This window comes from Brassica napus, chromosome C7 (assembly GCF_020379485.1).
Source record: "Brassica napus cultivar Da-Ae chromosome C7, Da-Ae, whole genome shotgun sequence".
In the NCBI taxonomy this organism is placed as follows: domain Eukaryota; kingdom Viridiplantae; phylum Streptophyta; class Magnoliopsida; order Brassicales; family Brassicaceae; genus Brassica; species Brassica napus.
Window position 1 is genome coordinate 189,439 of NC_063450.1, and position 26,350 is coordinate 215,788.

General features: G+C 39.3%; 5 protein-coding genes across 10 annotated transcripts; 2 read left to right on the plus strand and 3 right to left on the minus strand.

Moving 5' to 3' along the window:
• Window positions 1-907: 907 nt before the first annotated feature.
• Window positions 908-2,493, minus strand: LOC106357535 (tetraspanin-19). Of its 4 annotated transcripts, none has more exons than XM_013797205.3 (6): window positions 2,425-2,493; window positions 2,146-2,323; window positions 1,747-1,846; window positions 1,576-1,656; window positions 1,377-1,492; window positions 908-1,293 (listed from the first exon to the last, which is right to left on the minus strand). In XM_013797205.3, exons 2-6 carry the CDS (start codon window positions 2,301-2,303, stop codon window positions 1,212-1,214), a joined length of 537 nt encoding a protein of 178 aa, XP_013652659.2. In that variant the 5' UTR covers window positions 2,304-2,323; window positions 2,425-2,493; the 3' UTR covers window positions 908-1,211. The 4 variants fall into 4 exon arrangements, with proteins under 4 accessions (XP_013652659.2, XP_013652658.2, XP_048619757.1 ...); XM_013797204.3 differs by having other exon boundaries at window positions 1,377-1,481; window positions 2,425-2,490; XM_048763800.1 differs by lacking the exon at window positions 2,425-2,493 and having other exon boundaries at window positions 1,377-1,481; window positions 2,146-2,413.
• On the plus strand, window positions 2,036-5,010 carry BNAC07G00160D (membrane-embedded CAAX protease MroQ). 3 transcript variants are annotated; one of them, XM_013820479.3, is made up of 5 exons: window positions 2,036-2,275; window positions 2,613-2,851; window positions 2,933-3,091; window positions 3,172-3,399; window positions 3,469-5,010. In XM_013820479.3, exons 2-5 carry the CDS (start codon window positions 2,642-2,644, stop codon window positions 3,808-3,810), a joined length of 939 nt encoding a protein of 312 aa, XP_013675933.1. In that variant the 5' UTR covers window positions 2,036-2,275; window positions 2,613-2,641; the 3' UTR covers window positions 3,811-5,010. The 3 variants fall into 3 exon arrangements, with proteins under 3 accessions (XP_013675933.1, XP_013675934.1, XP_022561915.1); XM_013820480.3 differs by having other exon boundaries at window positions 2,053-2,275; window positions 2,610-2,851; XM_022706194.2 differs by lacking the exon at window positions 2,933-3,091 and having other exon boundaries at window positions 2,053-2,275; window positions 2,610-2,851.
• A 1,475-nt stretch (window positions 5,011-6,485) lies between these two features.
• Window positions 6,486-8,202, plus strand: LOC106380679 (pentatricopeptide repeat-containing protein At2g20710, mitochondrial). The gene is made up of 2 exons (XM_013820486.3): window positions 6,486-6,856; window positions 6,946-8,202. The coding sequence occupies exons 1-2, from the start codon at window positions 6,587-6,589 to the stop codon at window positions 8,131-8,133; spliced, it is 1,458 nt and encodes a 485-aa protein (XP_013675940.2). The 5' UTR covers window positions 6,486-6,586; the 3' UTR covers window positions 8,134-8,202.
• Window positions 8,203-8,549: 347 nt separating this feature from the next.
• Window positions 8,550-9,921, minus strand: LOC106380680 (riboflavin synthase). The gene is made up of 2 exons (XM_013820487.3): window positions 8,902-9,921; window positions 8,550-8,789 (listed from the first exon to the last, which is right to left on the minus strand). Exons 1-2 carry the CDS (start codon window positions 9,652-9,654, stop codon window positions 8,775-8,777), a joined length of 768 nt encoding a protein of 255 aa, XP_013675941.1. The 5' UTR covers window positions 9,655-9,921; the 3' UTR covers window positions 8,550-8,774.
• A 4,230-nt stretch (window positions 9,922-14,151) lies between these two features.
• Window positions 14,152-16,560, minus strand: LOC106380681 (mannan endo-1,4-beta-mannosidase 2). Its single transcript, XM_013820488.3, has 5 exons — window positions 15,759-16,560; window positions 15,260-15,457; window positions 15,067-15,189; window positions 14,756-14,967; window positions 14,152-14,662 (listed from the first exon to the last, which is right to left on the minus strand). Exons 1-5 carry the CDS (start codon window positions 16,113-16,115, stop codon window positions 14,257-14,259), a joined length of 1,296 nt encoding a protein of 431 aa, XP_013675942.1. The 5' UTR covers window positions 16,116-16,560; the 3' UTR covers window positions 14,152-14,256.
• Between the last annotated feature and the right edge of the window lie 9,790 nt (window positions 16,561-26,350).

Genomic DNA, 26,350 nt, shown 5'->3' on the forward strand with positions numbered 1-26,350 from the left:
GCCTGAGACAGATGCGACGAGCTGTGGCGGAGAAGAGAAAGCTCGAGACAGGTGAATCACGGAGGATATGAAGCATACGCAACAGAGGAGGATTGCGGTGGAGAATTGTTGGTCGGAGTACAGTGGCTGGAGATTGTAATGGGAGAGAAGCCGCCAAGCTTGGTTGCCACGAGTTGCAGTCGAAGGTGAGAAGATCCACGAAGAAAATGAATCAAGTGAAGCTTGCGACAGAGACAAAAGATTTTTCGGTTTGGAAAAAAAACATTAATAGCCCAACTATTTTCCTAACTTAACTAAATAGAAGAAAGTAATTAGTTCCTTTTTTTTGCTAACTACACGTGAAGCTAAAGGGCATAATGGTCAAAAAAAGATCTTGGTTTCATGAATTGTGTGCTTCAAACACAATGTGTCCTTTTATGAAAGGAAAAAGACAAATGTGTCTTTGAGAGTAACTCTCTTATGCGTATCTTACAGTTCACCATCACATTCTCAATTAATTCCTTCTTCTCATTTTTACACTACTAGAAGACTTTATTCACTTCCTCCCATGTGCCCACAAGGCAATAAGATTACTCATCGAATACCAATATTGGTGTTGGATTATTTAAAGTGTTTTTTTCCAAAAAAAAAGTGTGAACACCTAAAGAAGACTGGCTTCATAAGAATCTTTTTAACAGCGATGATCATGAGACGCTATGGTAGCTCAAACAAGGGTCACTGATGTTCATGAAGACTTGGAACAAGATAAATAAAAGTTATAGGCAGGGCCAAGAAATCCCGAGTAGTTCTGTTGTAAACCAGTTGGTACAGAACCAGTATCGACAGGACAAGTCACAAAATTCCTAGCGATGTTCATGAAGAGTGGACATTGATGCTTGTGGAAGGGCATAGCATGAGATACAGAGGGTTGGAACCAAACTGATCACACATTGTAGTTTTTAAAATGCATATGAGAGTGTGTGTATATGTGTATGCAATTTTTTTTACAAGAGTAATGGTTTGCTGGGTGAGATAGATAGATGCAACAAAAGTAAGTAATATATTGAAAGAGGTGAGTCTTGGCTATGTTGCTTGTCTTGGTCTACACCTGTTTTACCGGTTGGCTCTTTCATTAATCCTAACAGTCCCCGAATCCGGTTTGGGTCCATAATAAGGTTCTCCAACAACGTATGGATGAGGCTGGCGAGCATCCCGGAGGAGTGCAACTGTGCTCACATCGTACTCATCGTCACTGTCATAATGCCGGTGAGGCCCAAGAGCTTTGAGCAACATGGCCAATAGAACTGATGCACCCTGCGAAACGAACAAAGAGGAGCGCTGTGAAACATTGCAAACTTGAAAGGGAGAGTAAAAAGGTAAAGAAGCTAAAAAGAGACCTGGACAGAGACAATGGAGAGACCAATCCATCTGCAAATCTTATAGTTGGACTCGACGAACTTGGAGAAACGGTAGAAGGCACCAGTTGGATCCTCTGGAAAGTCCTGAAAGAAAGCTTCCAGAAGAAGATTAAGTTAAAAAAGGGAAGATTTAACAAAAAGAAGAAGAAAAAAAAAAAGAGAAGAGAGAATAATAAACCTGTTTCCAGTCAGGGTTTAGAAAGGTATCGGCGATGACAGCACCTTCAACCATAATAAGCAAGACGATGAATCCCATATACTGAAACCAACCAAAAAAACAATTCCATTAATTCACATCAAAAGAAGAAAGAATGGCTTAATAAGATGAAAGGAAAAAGAAGTAGCTTACAAAATAAAGACAGCAACCATTAATGGTTTCAGCAGCGATGTGGCCAGCGCAAGTGACAAGACAGAGAAGAGCCCCGAGACAAAGAAAAGCATAAATGAACCTGGAGAGCGAGATTGGCTGATTTTATCATGACAATTGACAACAGAAAGGATAGTTCATTTCCAGCAAGATGAGTAACTCGTTTCATCAAAGTTGAGACTTGAGAGACAAATCCTAAAAGGATGATGATATTATTTTTCATAGCCTAACAGGTATGATGAGGTCCCAGACATAACATCAAACACCTAAAGCTAACAGAATCTATATATCTCAAAAAAAAAAAAGAGAGTCAAATAAAATAGGACCACGAGTAATCATCAGATACATAAAGAAAGAAGGACAAGGAGAATTAGGTGGTACCAAGGAAGAGGGTGAGAGAAAGGGAGAGATCCAGTTTGTTGTTGCCATTGCCTGATGAGCCAAACAGCGTAGAGGATCACGGCGACCCCAACCATCCCAAGAAGGGAATTCACCAGCTTCAGCATCGACTGTAAGCAGCTTCTCACCATCCTCCCCATCTTTTTTTCAACCCCCCCCCCTGGAGACAGACGAAGAGACCTGATTAATTTAATTTTTAATTTTTAATTTTTAATTTTTCTCCGTCGGTGGGAGAAGAGAAATCGAAAAGAAAGAACCAACCTCTCTTTCTAAATCCCTAATAAAATCCAATCAAGCACGAAACTTGTTTCTTTCTTCTTCTTTTTTTTCCTAACAAAAATATAAAATAAAATTATATTATATTTATTGGAAAAAATTAAAATAAATGGACAATTATTTGGAGACCACAGAATTGAATTGAATTGAATTGAATTGAATTGATCCAGCAGGGTTGGTTGGTTACTTTGCTTGAAATGAAATGAAACGAAGGTTGACTGACTCTAAGGTCAAAGGCCTTGTCCTCCATCCATCCATGATTCTATCCCTCACGCCGGTGGTGGCTAGTTCTTCCCTCCGACCATATTCAGTGTTTCACCCTCTCTCCTCCTCTACCACTTGTCGTCGGTTGCGATCCATCCCTTTCCCATCTCTCAGATGCTCTTGTCTCAGTAGCAAACCCACTCCCCATGTAATGTTCTAACTCTGTTTTTTTCTTTCTTTCTCCATTTTAACTGAGGAGGGTTTTCTAAAATTCATGGAGAAAGAATAGGGGTTCTCGGTTTTGGCATCAGAGATTCCGTGGGAAGACAAGAACGTATGGACCACGTTCGCTCTTTACATGTTTTGCCTCCATATTCCTCTCAGTTTTGGTGGTTTATCCATCCTTGCTCGCACCCTCCACACCCCTCTTCTCCATCCTCAGACCCAAGTCACTCCCTCACTCTCTTCTTCTATATGGTATATATCCTTAAGTCATACTGAAATTCATGGTGTGGCTACAATGTGCAGGTGCTATCACTTGTGCTTCTCCAGTTGCTCGAACTTTCACTCACCCTCTTCCTTCTGAGGACCACCGCCAAGCCTCAATTCAAATCATTCAACTTTCTTAAGGGTACTAACAACAATGTCTCAACCCAAGGGAGAAACTGGGTGGTTGGTTCAGCTTTGGGTTTTGGAACTCTTGTTGCTTTTATCTTCCTCACTTCACTTGTAGCTCATCAACTCTTTCCTTCTCAGGTCTCTCTCTCCTGAATCTTTGGTATCATTTTAGCATAGCATAAGACAATGTGTGGTTTGATCTCTCAGGATGTGCACAACTCTGAATTGGATAAGATTATTGAAAGCGGGGAGGTGTCGAGAATTGGGTGTTTTGTTCTCTACTGCGTCGTAGCTCCCATACTTGAGGAGATTGTGTACAGACGATTTCTACTGAGCTCCTTAGCGTCCAGAATGGAATTGAGGAAGGCCCTTGTGATCAGCTCAGGAGTATTTGCAGCATCTCACTTCTCTGGGGAGGATTTTGTGCAGCTGTTTGGGATAGGGTGCGTTCTCGGGGGATGTTACAGCTGGTCAGGGAACTTGGCCTCGTCCGTGGTCGTCCACTCCTTGTACAATGCCTTGACACTCCTCCTTGCGCTGCCTTCTTAGCCACACCACCCAAGATGAGAAGAGGTGGGGGCCATTTCCCTTGTCAGTTACGTCATATAGGAATCTCTATCTTTCTTTCTTTGGAAGACAGCGTATAAACCGTGTGTGTGTAAAGAGACAATCTTGATCCCTTTTCAGTTTAATAAAGTGTATTGATTAATGGTAGTACAAGAAACAAAAGGTAAGATGAGCTTAGCTTAACTGAGAAGAAAAAAAAGGCTTTACCAAAAGGATGTGATAGGTTGGTTTACACAGAAGATGATATATGTATCTAATGGACATAAAATTACGTGTACAAACATTTTTTTTAAAGAAAAACAGAGTTTAAAGCATTTGTTAATCGGTGTTTAAGGCAAAAAGGAAGAAGCAAAGTGTGAAACAGAAACGAGAGAAAAGAAAGACAATCAAAACGGGTGTGTCCGTTAGTGGGTCATGTGGTGATGACGAATTCACCTAGCTGAGCTGGCTATCATATTCATCGTCCATTCAACTAGCTTTCAAAACAAATTTACTGGCTAATGGCTATACTTATTATATATTCTACTTTTTTTTTTCTTATTTTTGTTAAACCTTTAACTACCTATATATATATGTTTTACAAACAATTTAAGAAAATAAAGTCGTAAAATTAGGGAAACAAATTTAAGAGCAAAAATACAGAAGAGATTAGCTTGCCTCTTCGGTGTAAATCTCCCTGATTTAGCTATTAATAAAAGGAAAAACATATCTTTCTAATTCTCAGAATAAACTCATCACAGCTGTCATATCCCTTGTCTATAGTTATAAATACAGGGGATGTGGGCACAAGACGGACTTTAATACACAAATATTTACGGTGCTCCTCGAGAAAAGAGAGATAGAAAAGAAGGAAGAAAGAAAGAAAGATGGGAGCATTCGAGGATAAGGTGAAGCTGAGGGCGATAGAGCTGAAACATCTTCTGAAGAAAGGTATCAAAGTCGTCAGCAAATCTTGCAAGAAGGGATGGTCCAAAGTCAAGAACCTTAAGCGCTAATGATTCCTCCTTCCTTCTCCTCCGTCTCTGTCTCTGTGTGTTTCTTTCTTTCCCCTCTAGAAAAAACCTAAGTTTTGTCTTCTTCTTTTGCTGTTGTGGGTGATTATATATTCATCTAAGTCTTTTCCTTAATGGTGTCTTGTATTAATTGAAAGATTAAGCCTAAATAAAATTAAATATGAAACCAGATTCAGCTATTAAAAATTTTAAAAGATAATTTTGAAAACAGTATAGTAGAAGAAAACAAGAAAATTGTAAAAACCTAAAGAATAAGATATTTCCTTTTGAAAATGGATTTGAACTTTGAACCAATCCCCAAGTAGAAAAACAAGGGGAAGGTTACACGTCGGGTGGATAATGCTGAGTTTTATTGGGCCGACATATGGGCCTCTGCCCGATTTTGTGTCCAGCGCTAATCACCACTGTTGCAATTTGTAAGCATATAACGAAGGATTCTAGGGTTTCTGTGGAGAGGTATAAGAACAAACTCTGTTGGCTCGAATAAGCACACACACAGACACAAAAAATCAAACAAGGCAGTGAGCATTTTACATTCAGTTCCCATTTATAACAATCATAGATTCTGTGTTTGATTTTGTTCTTGGTAAACATATTGATTGTCTTTATAAGCTTGGTTGTGTTGTGTACATGGTTGGGCCAGTGATGATTGAAAAAGTTTGCGTACATTGTTTGATTTTACCACTGAAATGGAAACTTGAATATGTTATTCACTCTGAGGCTCATCATTCTTGCCTTCCGGTCTTTATTATTTGGGCAAATCTCCAAAATAGCATTTTTTTAAGTTTATATCACAAAAATAACACTCAAAAACTAAAATGATCAAAATAGCACCTTTTTAAGTTTATCCTTTGAAAATTTTAATTTTTTTATTTTTCAAAATTTGAAATCTTATCCCCAAAACCTCATTTCTCAACTCTAAACCCTAAACTTTAAACCCTAAACCCTAAACTCTAAACCCTAAACCCTAAATCGTAAACCCCACCCTTTAACTCTAAACCCTAAGTTTGTGACTTTTGATAAAACATTAAGTGCTATTTTTGTGACTTTTGACCTTGAGTGTTAGTTTGGGAACAAAAATTTGATTTAGTGTTTTTTTTGTCTTTTTCTCTTATTATTTTTCATGGAAATATCTTTTCTCTCATCAGGCAGGCACATGACGAGATTGAAATATCTTCCAAAAGACAAAAGAGTTCTTATTATGGTTGGTTGCTTTTACATGGATTTTGAATAAAAGGTGCTCTGAAATTTGTTCAGTATGTTGTAGAGCACTTTGGCCCAAATAATTACGGTGCATCGTTGAAATTGATTGATGGTTAACTTGCCAAAAAGATGTAATATCTTTTGAACGTTATTAACTAGTAAAAATGTAAGTGGAGACGCAAATCGTTATCAACATTGATTAATCAGGGCTTCTATTAACTGAATGAAATTACAAGTCTATATTATAAACAAATTCCCATTTGTTCTCTTCACCGGATCTGATGAACAACAGCACAGGACACGCCAAAGAGACTTCAACTTCTTCCAAACCGAACCGGATTCCCGTAATTTCGAAATTAATTGGAAATTTGATTGCAGCAGTCTTCCGGTTAGGAAGAAGACAAGCGTAATTTTTAAATAAATAAAAATAAAATACAAGTATATGTTGCTAGTTGTTTAGTCAAAAGCTTAACAGTTGACGCACGGACAGAAGCGAAAACCTAGGAAGAGGAGTGTGTCTGTCTCTGGACGGCTTTGAGCATATGAATCATCTACTCCGCCCACAATTTGGAAGCTTCAGGAGTAGCCTTCCTTTCAGATGTTCCTTCCTTCGTTTCCCCAAAACCGTTCCTTCCCCCGATCCCGTTCATGACTCTCTTAAGCGTCGTATCGAACGCGCCCCAGATTCGACGCCCTCCCTCACCCCTTTGCTCCACGAATGGCGACAACTTGGAAACAAACCGGGTCTTTCAGAACTCAGGAGCATCATCTCCTCCCTTCACAAATTCGACCGCTTCTCCCACGCCCTCCAGGTTTAGTTTGTTTGTTTCCAGCAATCCATCAAATCAAATATATACTTGTACAAAATCCAGTTTGATTCTTAAATGGATTTGGGTCTTAGGTTTCGGAGTGGATGAGTGACCAACAAATTTACAATCTGTCTACGGTGGATTTCGAGATCCGGCTTCTCTTGATTGCTAAACTTGGTGGTCTTGAAGAAGCCAGCAAGTTCTTGGACACCATTCCCTTGAAGAAGAGGGACTTTTACGTGCACAACGCTCTCTTGAACTCTTGCAAAACCCACGGCTCCCTGAGCATTGCCGAGACCACGTTTCAGAAGATGATAGACCTTGGCTTGGCTTCCAACAACCCTAAACCCTACAACACCATGCTCTCTCTCTACCACAGTGCTGGAAATCACGACATGGTTGTCAAGCTCCTGCTCGAGATGGACGACCATAGATTAGAACCCCAAGGAGTTCCCTTTGGCAAGCTCTTTTCCTGTTTCGCTCTCGCATCATGCGTCAAAGACTCTGTGGGAATGGAGAAGTTTCTCAACAAGTGGGGGGACCGGATGGAGCCATGGGCCACGTCCTTTTTCCCTGCATGCCTCTATATGGAACTTGGATCTGTTGATAAGGGTTTGTCTTTGTTTCGTAAGACTGAGGAGTTACTCGATGATGACTGCAGAAAAAACATGTATGGAGCTCTCATGAGAGTCTATTGTCATAACGGCGAAAGAGAGGACGTTTACCGTCTCTCCAACTTGGCTAAACTCCACGGGATATCCTTCGGCGCCACTGTAAGTTCTGAGATGATCAAGTTCTTTGCTATGAAGAACGATTTTGATGGGGCTCACGAGATCATGGAAGAGTGGGATACAGGGGCTGGCGATCTTGGTCTTTCAGATTTTGGTCACCGGAAAAGATGCATGAAAGAGGAGGCTGATAAAGCTATCAACATGCTTGGGAAGAAGTGGGAGAGCAAGTGGGAGAGTTTGACTGACATGTTACAGCAAAACTTGGCGGAGGGTGAGGACGAGGATGGTGAAAGGGAGAGGAGGAAGAGAGTGACGGAGGCCTTGGAGGGGAGGCTGCACGAACGCTGGAACCCAAAGACCACTAAGACTCTCTCCGCTTACGCCTGCGTGCAGTATGTCGAGGGTCGAAGGGACATGGAAAGTGCAGCTGAGATTCTCAAACTGCTTAACAAACAAGAGCTAGTGTCACGTGCAATGGACAAAGACAGATTGTGTTTGAAGATGGTGGAGGCTATGAGGGGTGGAGGATACGTTGGTGGACAAGACTAGCATAATATTAATCCAAAAAACAATATTTGTAACTCATGTGTTGTCATATAATTGATTGATTTAACATTATTAATCTAGTAGGCCTCAACCAACAGAAAAAAAAGAAAAAGGCTTTATAATATTTAAATCCAAATGGTGTTCAAGCAAGACTCTAATGTTTGTTCTGGCTACAATCTTACTCCAGTGTTGTACCGACTTTCTTCCACATGAACAGAACAGCAGCTTATAATAATAGTTGATTAACTGTACAATATGAACAAAGCAAGCCGCATACCAACGTATGTGCCCTCACTCGCTTACCATACGTTGGTATGAGAACCTATATGATCTTGGTGTTATGTACTCTTAAACGCTTTTAATTATATTATTCTTCCTCCATTTTATTATCATTGACACACACAGTCAAGAAGCAAGAGTAGAAAAAAAAGAGGGGTAATGAAATCCAATCATAAGCTTATTCTCCAATTGACACAAATGAATAGATCATCATTACTCGAAAAGGTTCATCTACTTTTTTCTCACAGAAGCACCTAAGTTCTGAGCAAATGCTCACGACCATCATTACAAAGAAACAGAGGTCAAGATCAATCTTACATAGACCAACAGTTGCCAAATAAGCTGCTCTTTATCCCAGCTGAGCTTCAGCCCTTCTTTGCCTGTAAAGAGAACATCAGCTAAAAGATATTCGAACAAACATATCCCTCACAAAAAGAACAAAATCACCTCAGACAAAAGAAGTCACTAAAGGAAGAAAAGCTTTGTAGTTACCTGTGGAGTGTTGTAGGCGGAAGTGGTGAGAAGAAGCCTCTCAACGTATTTGCCCATGATATCAACCTCCAAGTTCACTTTCTGCCCAACATTCTTGGTGGGAATCACCACATTCTGCTGCGTGTAAGCAACGAGCATGAAATTAAAGCAGCTCTCCTGGTCAGACACATCCACCACCGTCAGGCTCGTCCCATCCACGGCCACAAAGCCCTTGGGGACAATGTATTTGAGCAAAGCCTTGTCCGCTTTCACCTTCACCCACAGCGAATCTCCCTCAGCTTCCATCGAAACTATCACTCCCGTACCGTCCACGTGTCCCTGCACCACGTGTCCGCCCATGCGGCTCACCGGCTGCAGCGCACGCTCCAGATTCACCAGAGACCCTCTCTCCAGCTCCTCCAGCGACGTCTTTCGCAGCGTCTCCGGTGCTAGCCCCACTGTGAACTCCTCGGTGTCGAAATCGGTTACTGTAAGGCAAGTCCCGTTGACGGCGATGCTGTCGCCAAGCTTCACGTCCTCCAGCACCACTCTCGCCCCGATTTTAAGGTCGAATCCGCCGTGGTCAGCCAATCCCAGATCCTTTACGTGGCCCATTTCTTCCACGATTCCCGTGAACACGGATCGGATGCCCAGATTTTGCCTCCGACATGATGTCAGCTTTGTTGAGTCAAATCTGAGGAGATTTGGTCTGAGTGAAGCCAAGGTTGGACGAAATGATTTGGGAAGCAGATTCAACGAGTGAGTCCCCATCATCGTTCGTGCCGTGAATTATTATCCCAACCACGGCGGCGCTAAGTCCTCGTCTCTCTAGATCGTGCGTTCTTAATTACAATCTCAAAAATCAATAGGATACACAAAAGAACCCTGCCCAATAACCCAAACCGACCCGACCCAAAAATAATACTAGTAATTTGAATCTCACAAACACATCTGTTCATGGATTTTGTTTTACTGTAATTAAGATTTCAGGTTTCACACAACAGAACCCGAATATGTTACCGACACGTGAAAAAATCCAACAAAATAAATTTAGATAATTGTTTTCAAATACTTTAGATACTTTTAATAGATTTATATGTTATTTAATATTGTCTAGATAATAGATAACAATTTCATATATCAAAAAAGCCAAAAACAATCTAACCCGACAGAAAATGTGATATGACAGTTACGATTACAAAAAAAATCAATGATGAAATCCAAATCGAATATTTGTTGGATGATAACCATACATTGATATCAAACTGATCTTGTTTCACGCTTATTAACAATTGAAATGCTTTCTCGCATCACAACATGCCGCAGGCAGCACAAGAGAAAAAATTTCTAGATAAAGATATTTTTTTTTTGGTTAAAACTGTTTCGAAAGAGATTCCTTCCTTCCGAAAAGTTCTCTTGAACCCGTCGAAGAATCTGCGATAACCATTACACCTATAAAACGGAACAAAACGAGAATATCTCCGATTACAAAAACCGGCGGAAAATGAAAATATCCCCAGAAACTTAGCCAAAATAAAATCATAATATTGAATAACAAAGAAGAAAATACTATTAGAAAAGAAATTCCGGTGCCGGTGCTAGAAAGCCACCGGTGCAAGGTCACAAATTCTTTTTTTCCTCTGACTGCTGACCTTAAATTATATATATGGTTATGTTACAGAGAAATTCTATATGATAGACCTAAAAATTTTTTGTCGCAAATATATACCTTAAAAATAAAAATGACTAAAATAGACTTAAATGTTTTATCAAAAGAAATAAATATACGTTTATACCCCTAGGGTTAATTAATCTAGACATTAGAGTTTAGAGTTAAGGGGTGAGGTTTAAGGTTTAGGGTTTAAGGTTTAGGATTTAAGGTTTAGAGTTGAGGAGGGGGTTTTGGAGATAGAATTTCAAATTTTTTTAAAAAAAAATAAAATAAAATTTTCAAAATAAAAAATGCTATTTTGATCATTTTAGTTTTTGAGATATATTTTTGTGACAAAAACTTTAAAAAATCTATCTGAGAGAATTACCCTATGTTATATATATATACTAGGGGTTGGTCCGCCCTACGGGCGGGTGAGTTTACACTAAAATTATTTTATATTAAAATATATTTTAATTTTATAAAATATTTAGAAATTTACTTTATATTTAAAATAATAAATAGTGGAAATGTAATGGTTTATATTTTTCTTATTTGATTTTATTTCAATTTGACAGTGAAGAAAATCTAAAGTAAGAATAACTAATATTTTTATAGTGTTGTTAATTATTTTTCCTATTGATTGATTTGGCTTTCATGTGTGTTTTCTTTACGTAAAGTTGGTACGATATTTAGTGTACTTAATTTTATAGTATTGTCATGTTTGTTTGATTGTGATGTGTTACAAATCTTTCCGGTGATTGTAGATGTTCTATTTTAGTTTTATATAGTGTTTGTTTTATTTGAGTTTGATGCTTTCAAGCCGGTTGGTCCGAGGAGGCTTCTTCACCATGGCGTTATGTGTAGGTACGTCTAATAGCAAGCTCTGCTTCACCTTGGTAGGGTGCGTGGAGATGAGTATGTTCTCAAGTTAGGCTGATAGTTTCTTAAGAGTCAAGGAAAGAGTTAAGAGGCGAAGAGGAAAGGTAGTAACCGTTACGTAGTTATAACCTGAAAACTTAAAGTCTTTGCTATTGTTGGTTATTTACTGATTAAATATTAAAATTTAAAAGTACGTATGTGTCGTTAATGTAGGGTCGTATGTGTTTTATATAATATTAATGTTGAGACAGAGTATAATAAGAACAATTCAAAACACTCAATTCCCACTCTAAACATGGTGAAAAGAGTCATAATCTCATTATTGGGTGTAAATTTCTAAAAGTGTATTCAAATTTTTAAGTCCACATGCTACTTGTTATTTATCTGTACTACTTAGCTCTTTCTGTTATTGGAATTACTTCGTTGCAATGCGGGTAAAAGTTGTGAAAGAATTTACTTGTCTCATTTTTTTTTCCCTTTGGGTTAAATAACCACACTATAATTTAGTTCACTGTTAGTTGCAATTAACTTAATGTTATTAGTTTTTTTTAAAGGAAACGTTGGAATGCCGTCAGATGCTGAAAACATAACTGAAAGTCTTAGACGTTTCATGGCAGCTGATGGTTCAGGTTAGAAAAGTTATTCTGCATCTACTTATTGTTTTTTTTTGGAATAAATGATATTAGATTAAATTTCAGAATACAATTAGTAATATTTTTGTTTTTACTGTAATAGTTTTTATTTTGTATTAGTTTTATTTGATTTTTGTACGTTGACTCTATTATATATGTTGTATACTTTAAATTTTTTGATAATATTTTATTACAAAACAAAATAGTGAACTTTCTAATTAGTATATATTTTGGTTTTATTTGAAATTGCTCTTATATATAATCTACAATGTACGTAAGCAATGTTATATATATGTGGTTTGGGTTGAGTGCAACGTGTAAGTGGAATAGATTATTTGTTAAAGAAAACCTTAAACATCAACATGTCGTAATATATATCCCAAATCATGTCTCTAGTTCCGCAAATAAATTCTCAGAAAGGTGGTTAACAATGTAGATGAGCAATCGATCATACTCAAGAGTGGGCTTACAAAGATAAACTTTATACTTCAAAAGATATGGAACATCTTCATATTTTATAGTTGGTTCTCTCCTTCTATTCCTTGAGACCCAAACTCGTAAACGCTCTCACTTCTTTTATAACTTGGATCTTTGCAGCTGTAACTTCTCCAGCTTCACATTAGACACGTGCTTCTCCTCCATTTCCTCTGCTTTTCCGGTTCATGCCTCTTGTTTTGCTCTCTCCCTCATGTCTTGAAACGAAATTATTTGTCGTTTTGAAATCCTTAGGGTTCCCAACACCTACCGCCTATGAAACAAAAGTTATACATTCAAGCTATAACACGTAAATCATGGCAGCTGCTTATAAGGGTGCTAAGATGTAGATTCACCACCGATGGATTTAAAGATGAGCCTTGCTCGTGATTTCCGAAAATTTCTTGAGGTATCGGATTCAACGGTTATGTTATCTTGACGAAGGCAGTTGAATCGTTGAAGCTTTTACCTTTGCGTTGAAGAGGAGCATATCGGCGCACATGGTCTCGCCAGCTTTCCTAGCATTGCGAGCCTCCCAAATCGCAGGATACGCACTTCAACGGTAGAGCTGACGGCTGACGTTCAAATCACCGAGTAGCAGACTGGATTTTGCCATTCTAATCGCTGAGAGATTTTAAACGAAACTGAACAAATCAAATGAACTGATGAATTTTGCTTTTTTTGAAAGACAAACTGATAATTCATCATGGCAATCATTTTTTTACTAAGACCATCAATGAATGAGATAGTAGGCTAGTAGCGGATTATGGCGATAATTTATAGTAGCGGATTAACAGAGTTGAATGAATGAGATAATTCATTGAATGAGAGATCATGATTGTTAATAACGATGCATAAATCGAGTCAACAGACGTAACGGTGCCTCGTAGAAGCACACCAATCGACAAAAAAACAATGACGAATTCAAATAGCTTGTGATCAAAGTAAAGAGTACCCCGTTAAACACTGATCTTCTTTGACGGAAGGGTTACCAGCTGCTGCTTATCGGCGGCGCCTGTGTCAATCTTTAGTCTCACACGTTTTGGGGAAGACACCACCAGATTGGACCAGAGTCAATCTACAAATAAAACCCAATATTCAAAACCGGATTAGCACAAAATTCTAAATGAAGAAGATAGCAAATAAATAGCCCAGCCTTGTAATAATGTTTCGTCAAACTCGATGGGAGAGCGATTCAAAGCTTTAGAAGATGCCACGTGTCGGCAAATGCCCCTCACTCCGTGCTGACGTGGCGCAAGGAGGAGAGAGCATACCCTACTTTATTGTATAATATATATATATATATATAATTAATATCTTTATATATTCAAATCAGTTTTCGACTTGGTTCTGATTTAGTTTAGTTAAAATTTCGCTCCAGTTCCAGTTTTTTTGTTTGCCAAAACTACTTGTGATACTTATTAAAGATCCCAGCAAGTACCTAAACTAAAAATGTATTGTATTACATGAGAACTCAAAAACTCAGTTTGATTTATGTTTTGACATTTGGTCAAATATTGAAATTTTATGTTTTTGATAACTGCATTTGAAGTCTGATCAGAATCCTCTTATGGCTTTGCATGTTCTGAAAGTGTATTACAGATCATAAAAGGTAAGCTCAGACAATAGAAAGGTCCACTAAATTCACTACTTATAGTATATATATATGATTTGAATCCCTTTGCATATATGGCCGATTACAAGACAAGACAAAAACAAAAACTGTATTTCTCATTCTCATGGTCTGTGCGAACATATTTCTCTCCATTTCTCGTCCTGAAGATGGCGTCCTGTGACCCGAGCCAATCTGCAAGATTGCTCAGTCATTAGTCTCTGTATCGAATCTTTCTCCCAGGGGACAATCCCAAAGTCATCGTTGAAACCTTCCATGCCTTGTATCAAAAACTGCCACACCAGTGTTCCTGCCCCTGACCTCGTGCGCTTGGCTGATTTGTATACAACATCAAAGATTGTTCTGTAGAACCGATCACGCTGCGATGGCTCATAGTCTTTGTTCAGATTCGATAGCCCGAACTCGGTGAAGAGAACAGGCTTCTTCAGTTCCTTGTCCCCGTCTTCAATGTGAGATAGCATCCATTTCACCACAAACTTTACTTTGTCTTCAAACCCCTGATCGTGAAACCTGCACCCAGTGTATCAGAACTTTGTTTGTTTGAAGACTTCCACGCACACACCAATAAAAAAAAAAACATAGAGAGAGAGTGAGGCAGCTTACCAGTGGTCAGGGTAGATATGAACCGATGCAAAATCAATGTTTGGGGACTCAGAGTTTCTAACAAAATCTGACCCAAGCTCAGAGGCCCATCTTTCTGGGTTCACCGTCAGCCGTTTTGGGCTCTTGGGACCGTAGAAACCTTCCAAGCCGACGGTAAGAAGATGCTTCTTGTCAATCGATTTAATGAATGCTGTCATTTCGTTAATCCAGTCCTTTTAGAAAGAATGCCACACACACACAAAGAAAGACTAACTTGTTAACATAAACACTAATTAATCATCAATGCTATTGGACATCAAGAGAGAACTCACTTGGAGAGTATCCCCAGAGATATCAGTGAAGCAGCGAGGCTCGTTTATCAACTCCCACGCAAATATTGTAGGGTCGTTTCTGTACTCTATCCCTGTTATCGAGTTTTTGCGGGTCAGCAGCACCTGCCAAAATGAGGGTTTCAACACCACTAACAACTCCATGGCTCAGTCTCTAGGCTAGAAAGAGACATACAGTGAGATAATTCTTGAAGTATCTGCGGATAGATGGGTCAAAGAAGAAAGAATCGTTGGAGGAGCTGAGGCCAACACCTTCTTGCCATGCCCAGTTGACGTACTGAGTCTTGCCTCCGTAGGCTTGGAGGTTATTGACTAAGCTAAGAAGCAACCTAACACCATGTGTTTTTGCCTCTGCGATTACATGATCCAAGGCCTAACCACATGATCCAAGGCAAAATGCAGACAGAAGTAAGCAAGTGCAGATTCTTTCGAGCTACTGAGAGAGAGAGAGAGAGAGAGAGAGAGAGAGAGAGAGAGAGAGAGAGAGATAAATGGATGCTGCATTGCCCTGTTTTCTGTTAATTTTCATCTTCGCTAGCTGCTGGCATTGTGATTAAAAAATAAGCTCAACCATGACTAATCTCTGCTTAAATACCTTTTAAAAGAAAAAAAATAAAACTGTGGAACAATCTAAAAAACAAGATCCTTAAAGAAGCTTCCAAAGGGGAATGGACCTTGAAGACGCGTTCGTCGAATCGGCCAGGAGAGATCTGGAGAGCGTTGTAGCCTCCATCATTGAAAGCCCAGGTTCGACACACAGTGAGGCCCATTTTGGATCCAGCTTCGAGCATCGCACCCACACGGTGCCTGCTATGATCATTGACGGCGTGGTCCATGAACCAGTAGGAGTTCCACCCATTCACATACAGAGGCTTGCCATCCAACACGAACTGCGTGCCGTTCCGACTCACGAACCCTAGCTCGGGCTCCCCTCCTCCGAAACGGAACCACAAATCTCCTAAGGAGAGATAGATAAAGGCGGCACATGTAAGGAAGCCCAGAATTGGTATCAATGGGCCGTTGTTCCCCATATTGCCTCTTCTGCCTCCTATTAGCTTCAGATATTTCACGATCCCTTGTAATCTCGCCAGTTTTTTTGGTTCCGATTCCGAATCTCCCCAAGGCCAGACGGGAAACAAAAAGTTACCCACTTTTCTAGAGACGAATGCAAGCGGAAAATCTCTGCTCAGATCAAAGATGATTTCTTTTTCAAAGAATCAGAAAAACAACACGAACTAGAGGTTAGTTAAGAAGAATGTCTGTTTGTATCATTCAGAAGAATAAACGAAATGCGAATGCGCATATATTAAGAGATCCAATTAACCAGTTGAACAGTCAGACTCGATTGTTCGGTTCGGAAAAGAAGAAAGAGAAGCAACAACAACAACAGAAAAAAAAAAAAAAAAGTTAGGAGCAAAAATTAAGAAACGAATTTTCTCGCACTTTGTTTGAGGGGCCTTTTGCGGTGAAATGCTCTTTTCATTCTTTACTACTACTACAGTACTACTATTTAATCAGATCTGTACAGAATGAAAACAGATTATCATGACCACACAATCGACTTTAATCTCTCTTTTTTTTTTTGGTTTATTACATTTAATTTTCAATCGAGTAACCCATGAGATCATTTGTTAAGATTAATTTATAAAATAATCAATTCTTTTCAAAAGTTAATGATTATTAATATTAGACTTAAATTGTTTTTGATTTTGTCTTTAATATCAGCCGGTTGATGGTAAAAAAAAAAACGAATTCTTGTTCTATTTTTTCGCATATACTATAAAATCACATACAATATAGAACACCACGGTAAAGGCAAGACTCACAGAGGGACTTCTTTATTGGGGTTGATTTCAAGAATCACTACAACTAATGTTCAACGCTTAAAATGATTCAGATGTGTTTGAAAATTAAATACAACAAACTTGACCATTATACATAATATTTTTGTTTAAAGTTCTTATAGTATTAGAAAATATAAGCTATATTTATATATTTGTATTTATAATAATATTTCAATTTTAATATTTGCATATTTAAAATATTAAAAAAACAGTTTACAATATTTTTGTGATTATCTTAAAATGTCAACAGTCTTTTGGTAGTGCTATGAAATGGTTATTACTTTTTATAGACCAAAATTATGTACAGTTGAGTAAAAGTAAAACATGGCAATCATTTTTAATATTTTTGTTCTTAAAATAGCTTCTCTACAATCTTGTTGTGTGTATGTGTATGTATGGGCAGATCTTTTGTTACTTATAATAGTAAATGAAACATAATATAAAAAGGATTTAAACAAAAAAAAAAAAAGAAACATAATATAAAAAGGCCTGTTAAGATTAAGAATCAGTGAGATCTTGAAAAGAAGAAAAAGCAAACACTGTCGGTGACTTTTTTCCCCATTATTAAATAAATCATTGTACGGTTCTGTTTATTTTATTAATAGGCTTTCCCGGAGAAGAAGGTTTCCAACTTTCAACGTGTAAAAAGTGTTGTCATCAGCATTCTAATATTAGTTCCTCTAATTAATGGCTTTTTCTTCTTTTCTTCAATCAACAGAAACGCAGAAACTCCTCATTTGCTGTCCAGAGACAAAGACTATACTGTGTTAAATCCCCAATAAGTCTCTGTTAAGTTGATGACATGTTGCTCTTGTAGTTTGTTGTGTTGTTACAAACAGAGTAACTGAAACTTTTGTTTTTCAAAAGGAAATCATGAGCCATTGTTTTGTTTGGGTTCGATTCAAGACTTGTATTCTATTTTGTATTTCGTAAAAACCGGCATGCAAATGTTCAAAAAAACAAGACCGGCATGCAACAGCAAATGGATCGCGAGATACTGTGGAATGTGCATCTTTCATAAAAGGAAAAAGAAGAAATCTCTGGGATCAGCGAATAATGTCAAAACATATAAAAACGGAACTATTTATCAATCCTATCTTTCGATTTTAGTTTCCCTATGGAGATTGTCCCTTTAGCATAGGCAATTTTTGATGTGTAATAGTTCACCCAAAACGGAACTGTTTATCAATCTGATAAGATCCAAGGTGGATCTGATCTCGTAACAAAGAAAGGGTGAGAAGGATCGAGAAGAAAGGAAAGGGAGAGAGAAAAGGGGTTAAGAGATAAGATTTGTTGTTTAATTCTTTGATGATAAACTTAGGGAATGAATTCCCGTTAAGTACTTACAAACAACCTCCAAACGACATAGTATTAATAACTAATGAAACGACATAGCATTATACTCAAAATATAAATGATCTCTCCCTCTCACAAGGAGGCTTCTCTTCAACATTCCATCTTCTTCCTTTAGTCACTTTGTCTAACTCTCCTTGACCTGAGCCTTCTCTGTGTGTAAGCCAAAGGGACTGCTAGCTTATCAATATCTCCCCTGAAGGAGACTCAGCTTGTCCTCAAGCGGAAAAAGAGGAAACTGCTTTGCCAATCTCTTCACCGGCTCCCATGAACATTCAAAATCAGGAAGATCCTTCCACTTAACCAACACCTCCACTTGCTTATCAGTGCTCGACTTTCTAATATCTATCAATTCTTCTGGTTCTGCATTCCATTCCAACGACGACGAAAGGACTAAAGGGAGCTCATGTACCTTGGTGAGTGGCGCTACTGCTTTCTTCAGTTGAGAAACATGGAACACAGGATGAATCTGACTTGTAGGAGGTAAGGCTAGTTTGTATGCTACCTTCCCTACTCGCTCCACAATCAGATAAGGACCAAAGAAGCGTGGAGCTAACTTCTCTGCACGCCTCATTGCCACCGACACTTGGCGGTACGGCCTCAGCTTCAAATACACCCACTCTCCAACACTGAATTCCACATCACGTCGCTTCTTGTTAGCAGAATCATGCATGCGCCCTTGAGCTATTGCTAAATTATCTCTCAACTCCTGCAAAAGAGCATCACAGTTCTGAATTAACAACTCTACGTCTGCGTTGCTCGTTGGAATGTCTCCAAACCTCAACAGCTTCGGTGGGTCTCTCCCATACAACGCCTTAAAAGGGGTGGTGTTGGCCGACGAATGGTGGGACGTGTTGTACCAATACTCTGCCCACGGTAACCACTGACTCCAGGACGAAGGCTTTCTTCCAGCAAAACACCTTAAGTAAGCTTCAACACATCAATTTACCACTTCAGTCTGGCCATCAGACTGAGGGTGATAGGCAGTACTCTTGTGCAGGGCAGTACCTTGGCTCTTGAACAAAGCAGACCAGAAATGACTCAAAAAGACTTTGTCACGATCCGATACCATCGTCTCTGGAAATCCATGAAGTTTGATGATCTCCTTCACAAAGACTTAAGCCACTGTATTTGCTGTGAAAGGGTGCTTCAAAGGCAAGAAATGAGCATACTTAGTTAATCTGTCCACCACCACCAGTATCACATCAAAGCCCTTCGATAGAGGTAATCTTTCCACAAAGTCGAGGCTGATATCAGCCCACACTTGAGTAGGAATAGGCAATGGCGACAACAGCCCAGCTGGTGAAAGCGTATAGTACTTGTTCTTCTGACAAATCTCACAAGCCTTGATGAACTCAATGATGTCGCTTCTCATTCTCGACCAATAAACTTCTCGTGCCATTCTCTTGAAGGTTTTTAGCACCCCTTCGTGCCCTCCAATGGCGCTGGCATGAAACTGATTCAACAAGGCCGGAATAAAAACAGATTTCGCTGGAATCACTAATCTTCTTTCTTTGAACAAGCCCCCTTTTCCACTGTGTAACTCTCAAATTCCTTATCACCAACCAATACTCCTCGTATTATCCTTTGTAATGTCTCATCTTTCTCCACCTGCAGAGCTAGCTCATCCATATCTATTGACAGAGGAGCTGTCAACTGAAACTCCAAGAACTGTTGTGGCTCTTCTTTCACTTCAGTTCGACGAGATAAATCATCAGCTACTCTGTTCTCTCTTCCCGGTCTGTACTCAATAGTGTAGTTCAACCCGAGAAGCTTCGACGCCCACTTTTGCTGTTCAACCGACACTGCTCTATGCTCCAATAGATATCGCAAGCTCTTCTGGTCAGTCCTTATTGTGAATTGATGCCCAGTAAGGTAGTGTCTCCATTTAGTCACTGCAAAGACTATAGCCAACAACTCCCTTTCATAGACTGATTTTACTCTTCCCTTGCTAGAAAACCCTTTGCTTATGAAGGCTATTGGCCTATCTCCTTGAGACATAACTGCTCCAATGCCTGTCCCTGATGCATCAGTCTCGACCGTAAATGGTTTGGAGAAATCAGGAAGCACCAGCACAAGCAGACTACTCATTGCCCTTTTCAAGATCTCAAACGCTTGAGTCGCTTCCTCAGTCCATTTGAACCCATCTTTCTTCAGTAACTCCGTCAGAGGCCTCACAATCTTCCCATAAGCCTCCACAAACCGGCGGTAATAGCCTGTGAGCCCCAAGAACCCTCTCAATGCCGTAATATTCTTCGGCTGTGGCCACTGCTTCATGGCTTTGATCTTTTCAGGGTCAGCTTCTACACCCCTCTTGGAGATCACGTGTCCTAGATAAGCCACCTTGGGTTGAGCAAAGGCGCATTTCTTCTCGTTGGCGTAAAACCCCTGATCTTTGAGAACTTGCAACACGATTCTCAAGTGTTCTTGATGCTCCTTATCACTCCGACTGTAGACGAAGATGTCGTCAAAGAAGACAAGGACAAATTTTGGCAGGTAAGGTTTGAATATATCATTCATTACCGACTGAAACGTTGCGGGGGCGTTGGTGAGACCGAAAGGCATCACCAGAAACTCATAGTGCCCTTCATGCGTCTTGAATGCAGTCTTTCCCACATCACTGTCCTTCACTCGAATTTGGTGATAACCTGACTTTAAATCCAGTTTGGAGAACACTGAAGCTCCTGCTAACTCATCAAGAAGCTCCTCGATCACCGGAATAAGGTATCGATCCGGTATGGTGCTCTTGTTCACTGCCCGGTAGTCTACACAGAACCTGAACCCTCCGTCTTTCTTCTTGGCCAAGAGTACAAGGCTGGAGAACGGACTGATGCTTGGCTTGATGATCCCAGCTTGTAGCATCTCATGTACAAACTTCTCAATCTCGTTTTTCTGGTAGTGAGAGTAGCGGTATGGCCTGATATTTATGGGTGATGTCCCTGCCTGTAGCGTGATGGCATGCTCGCGAGACCGCTTAGGGGGTAACCCACTTGGCATGTTGAACACATTCTAGAACTCCTTTAAGATTTTATGAATTCCTAGGCTGACAGCCTTTCTCGTCGGCTGTTCCTCCTCACTCTCAAATAACACTTGCAACTCCAACAATATGACCTCTTCTGCATTCTCACTCAGCTTCTCCATCGTATTGAGTGACGCTTGCGCGCGAAGTAAGCCAGGATCCCCGTTGAGAGTAACCCACTTGTCTTCCACTTGAAACCTCAGCAAGTGCAACCCCCAATTGATTCTGGTTTCCCCTAACTTCTCCAACCACGTATACCCGAGCACCAAATCTGTACCTCCCATCTCAAACCTCAAATACTCTTCACTGATCTCCACTCCTTGAATATTAGCTTTACTCCTTCACACTTACCGTTTCCTGCTAGCACCCTTCCATCACCTATAGCCACTCCAAACTCCACTGTAGGTGCCACCAGTAAACCCAATTTGTCCACCAAATGCTTCGCTATGAAGCTGCAAGAGGCTCCAGAGTCTACCAGTACCACCATCTCAGTCTCCCCAATCTTCCCTCTCATTCTCATGGTGCGCTTGGTGGTGATTCCCACCATTGATTTGAGGGAAAGAACCTGCAACTCTTGCTCAGGAATACATTTCTGAGCTAACTTCTCCTCTTGTTCATCTTCTTCGTCTTCATCATCCTCTGAAACTTCTTCTACCTCCATACATTTGTACTTCTGGAAGGACTTACAACGGTGTCCAGTGAAGTATCGCTCCCCACAATACCTACACGGATTTTGTATAGGCCTCCATTGATCAGAACTCTTATTATCCCGCATTGACTCAAAGGACTTCCTAGCAGGAGTGTAGTCACTTTGCTTTGATGGACTCGAATTCGAGTTCCTCTGGCTAGAGCCCAGCGCCGGTGCAGAGTTAGTTCGTTGGAACGACCTCGCGTGATAGGCGCTCCTCTCGTGCTCTTGTTCTTCTATAACCTTCGCCATATCCACGATCTCGTCCATTTCCACGGGCCTTAGCCTCACCACTTGCTCACGTAAACTCCTCTTGATCCCGTGTAAAAACAACTCCTCCAGCACATCATCAGTAACATGGGGAACTTCAGCAGATAGCTCCTCAAACTGCTCCATGTATTCAGATATCGTCCAGTTTGTCTCAACCTTAGCAGCTGACTGAGAATCGTTCCTCCTCTCGTGGGCTTAAACCTCTTTCTGAGTTTCATCTTGAAATCTCTCCAATCAAGTAGCTCGTCACGCACATGTATCATCCTCAACCACGTCACGGCACATCCCGTCATACAAGCCATAGCAAGAGTTAGCTTCTCTTCCTCATCGGTCTGGTTAACCTTGAAACATTTCTCGACTCTGAAAATCCAATCATCAGGGTTTTTCCCTTTAAACTCCGGCAGATCAAGCTTCTTAGGGGACAAATCATTCTTTTGGTGTGGTGAGTGACCTGATGAACCAATCCCACGGTGAGGGGTGTGGATCTCAACAGACCTGAGAGGGACCGCCGTCTCAGGTAACACCAAAACTCCCTTCTCGGTTCGGGGAAGAAGACCTCTAGCGGGTGGGTTAGACCCCTCAGTAGATGAACGTTGGGTTTCATCCGAGGACACGATCTTAGATCCCGACTTTTCCGAGCTAGGGTTCGACTCCGGTTTCGCATCTAGGGGTTTCTCCTTTGTCGCCATCATTTGTTGGTGACGCTCTTCGGCTCGACGCTCACGTTCTTCTGCTCGCCTCTCCGCTTCAATAGCTCGCTGTTCACGTGCCTCCGCCGTCTTGCTCATCTCTTCGAAAGCGGTGGTAAGATCTCCAATCTGACTCTCCATAATGTTGATCCGTTCAGTGTTGGAATCCTGTTTGGGAGCCATTGCTAGCTCTGACACCAATGATAAGATCCAAGGTGGATCTGATCTCGTAACCAAGAAAGGGTGAGAAGGATCGAGAAGAAAGGAAAGAGAGAGAGAGAGAGAAGGGGATAAGAGATAAGATTTGTTGTTTAATTCTTTGATGATAAACTTAGGGAATGAATTCCCGTTAAGTACTTACAAACAACCTACAAACGACATAGTATTAATAACTAATGAAACGACATAGCATTATACTCAAAATATAAATGAACTCTCCCTCTCACAAGGAGGCTTCTCTTCAACATTTCATCTTCTTCCTTTAGCCACTTTGCCTAACTCTCCTTGACCTGAGCCTTCTCTGTGTGTAAGCCAAAGAGACTGCTAGCTTATCACAATCCTATCTTTCTCCAATCTGGATTGAACACATGGCCGGTCCTGGGCTAAAGTCCATAAAGTTAGGGTTTTAGGCGCCACAGATAATAAGTATTTTAGGGGCACCGGGATAAATAAAACTGTCTTCAGCCTAAAGGTTGGTTGTAACCTTTTCGTGGATGTATAACCTAATGCTTAAAGGTTCAAACTCCCAAGAACACTTTTCTTCTCCTGATTTTTTAGTCATCACGGAAGAATCGGTTACCTGTTCCAACTTTCCTATTTTTTTTATTTATGTGTATTTAAACAAACGAACGCTAATTGTTTCTTTTGTTTTATTAAATAATGATGATTTATCTTCCCCATCTTTCTTTTCATTTATTTATTTTTTGCCACAATAGCTGTTTTGAATTAAAAATATCATAACAATTAATTAGAATTATCAGTTGCCAGGTGAGTTCCACTGTATCGTAATTGGTGTTTTGCCAAAATAGCTCCATGGAAGTTTCATGTACATTTTTTTTTTCTTTATTTTTTTTTGTAAGTTTTTGTAATTTTGTTAAAAATCTACGAAAAAAATAAAATTTGTAAGGTTGATGTTAGCGTATTTTATTATATGTTTTGCTCTATCAATAGATTATAATTTTTTTTTTGTTTCTTTGTATCCGTAGAAAATGCTATTATAATAGTATTATAAATTAATCAACCAAGTGAACTCAAATATAAAGGAAAACAACATATAAGATGAGCTTTGATGTTTTGTACTTTTTTAAAATCTTAAATTTTAATAGTTGATATTATTTTTGATTATATACTTAAAATCTAGTAAAATCTAGTTATAGTTAAGGGGAATCATATCTTTTTATCCGCCCCTGACGAATCCGGACCGGCACTGGTTGAACATAAATAAAACTTTCGTTTAGTTCTTCTCCCTTTGTTTGATTAAGTATTCCGTTTGAATGAGAGGTTTGATTTCTCTATTTGCTAGACACGCTTAGATTTTTGATTCATAAGTGGTGTCAAGCTTTGCTTCGGTTTTGGGTGAAGTCTCCACGATGATCAAAATATGAGATTTAGATCACGCTTTGAAGATTCAAGACATAATCCAGTTAAGTTGGAGCTGCCATAAAGGTTAGTGTTCTGACAAGATTATATCCTTGGTTCTATTGAAACTTTTCCTCAGACTAAATTCTAGCAACCGGAGAAGAAGTCTTCGAGTTTGACGACGATTGAAGGCAAGAATAACATGCAAGCAGCCTTAAGCGAGTTCGAGATGAAAATTGATGGCTTTCCGGCGAGATGGTTTTGGCACCGTTTAGGGGTGGGCACTTCGGTTATTTTCTCGGTTCGGTTCGGATTCGGTTCAGTTTGATTAGTTCGGTTCTAGTATTTTTCCAACTGAAGTAAACCATAGTTAGTTTGGTTCGGTTTGTGTTTGGTTCGATTTGTGTTTGGTTCGGTTTATATTTGGTTTGGTTTGTATTCGGTTCGGTTGGTATTCGGTTCAATTTGTTTTTTTGGATCGGTTTAATTAGATTCTTAGTTTAATTTTTCTAAGAGAAATTATGTTTTACAACATAAATTATGTAAACATAACTATGTGAACTAAATTCAATATAAAACTGAAACAAAAACTTTTAAAAAGTGACAGAAAGTATATATAAGAATTAAAACAAATGAAAATTAACTAAAGTAAAAAAAACCCAATATCATTAGTAATGTCTCTTATATCATTAAAATTTAAAAGCCTGCAATGAATGAAATATTTTAAATCAAATATTTTGACTATTACAATATTAGGTTAGAAGAATATATCTTAATGAATAAAAATGGAAAATATGTGGTTTCGTATTAGAATTTTAGTATATTGGTATTACTAATTTTTTTAATTTAAATAATTACAAAAACACTTCGGTTTCTCGGTTCTGTTCGGTTTAAAACCGAACCGAACCGAACCGAACCATTCAGGTTAGGTAAATCTTCAACCGAATGGTTTGAAATAAACTTTGGTTCGGTTTGAATCGGTTTCGGTTCGGTTCGATTTTTTTGCCCACCCCTGTCTCCTTTCTCTGTTGAAGAAACGAAGCCGCTTGGTAGACCACGTGTCGTCCAAGCGTTCATGTTTATCTTTAATTTAGGTTTCGTTTTGGGCCAAAAGTTTAAAATTGAGACTGCTTGTAAATTGCCCATTGAGCTTTTGTTTAATAAAAACGAATGTTGACAAAAAAGAAAATTTATCATTTCAACTTGGTGATTCTTTGACATCTTGAAAGACAATATGAGATAAAATTAGTGAACCATTATGGTTACAAGAGATTCTTTTTAGCATGGAAATCAAGTGTGATGCACCTATTATTCTTCATTCCGACATTTTTTTTAACAATTAACCTAGCAAATAATCTTGGTTGGTCATAAAAGAATCAAACTCATTAGTTTTAACTCATTAGTTTTGATCAGAGCCGGCCCTGAGTAGAAACGGGCCAAACTCATACTTCCGGCCGCCAAATAATAACTACAAAACCAGCCGCATTTTGTCAAAAGTTTCTCTAGCTAAATTGGCTATTCAATAACCTTACACTATTAAAGGTAACGGGTTCGAAATGTTTCCTCTACTTCTTTTGACATTACCTTTTTGATTTGTAATTAATAGGCTAAAATTTTCTTTTGCTTCTAGTCTACCGCTTTCTAAGACCGGCTCTGGTTTTGATTGTTATTTCACGAGGAAAAGATATCTCGAGGCACAGTTATCATCAAATATATATCGACGAAATCACAGCAAACATACATGTCGCCTAAAACATGAGGATGCAAAGAATTCGAAACATTTCCTATGCTTTATACGTATCAAAGACTTTCATATGTTCGCTAG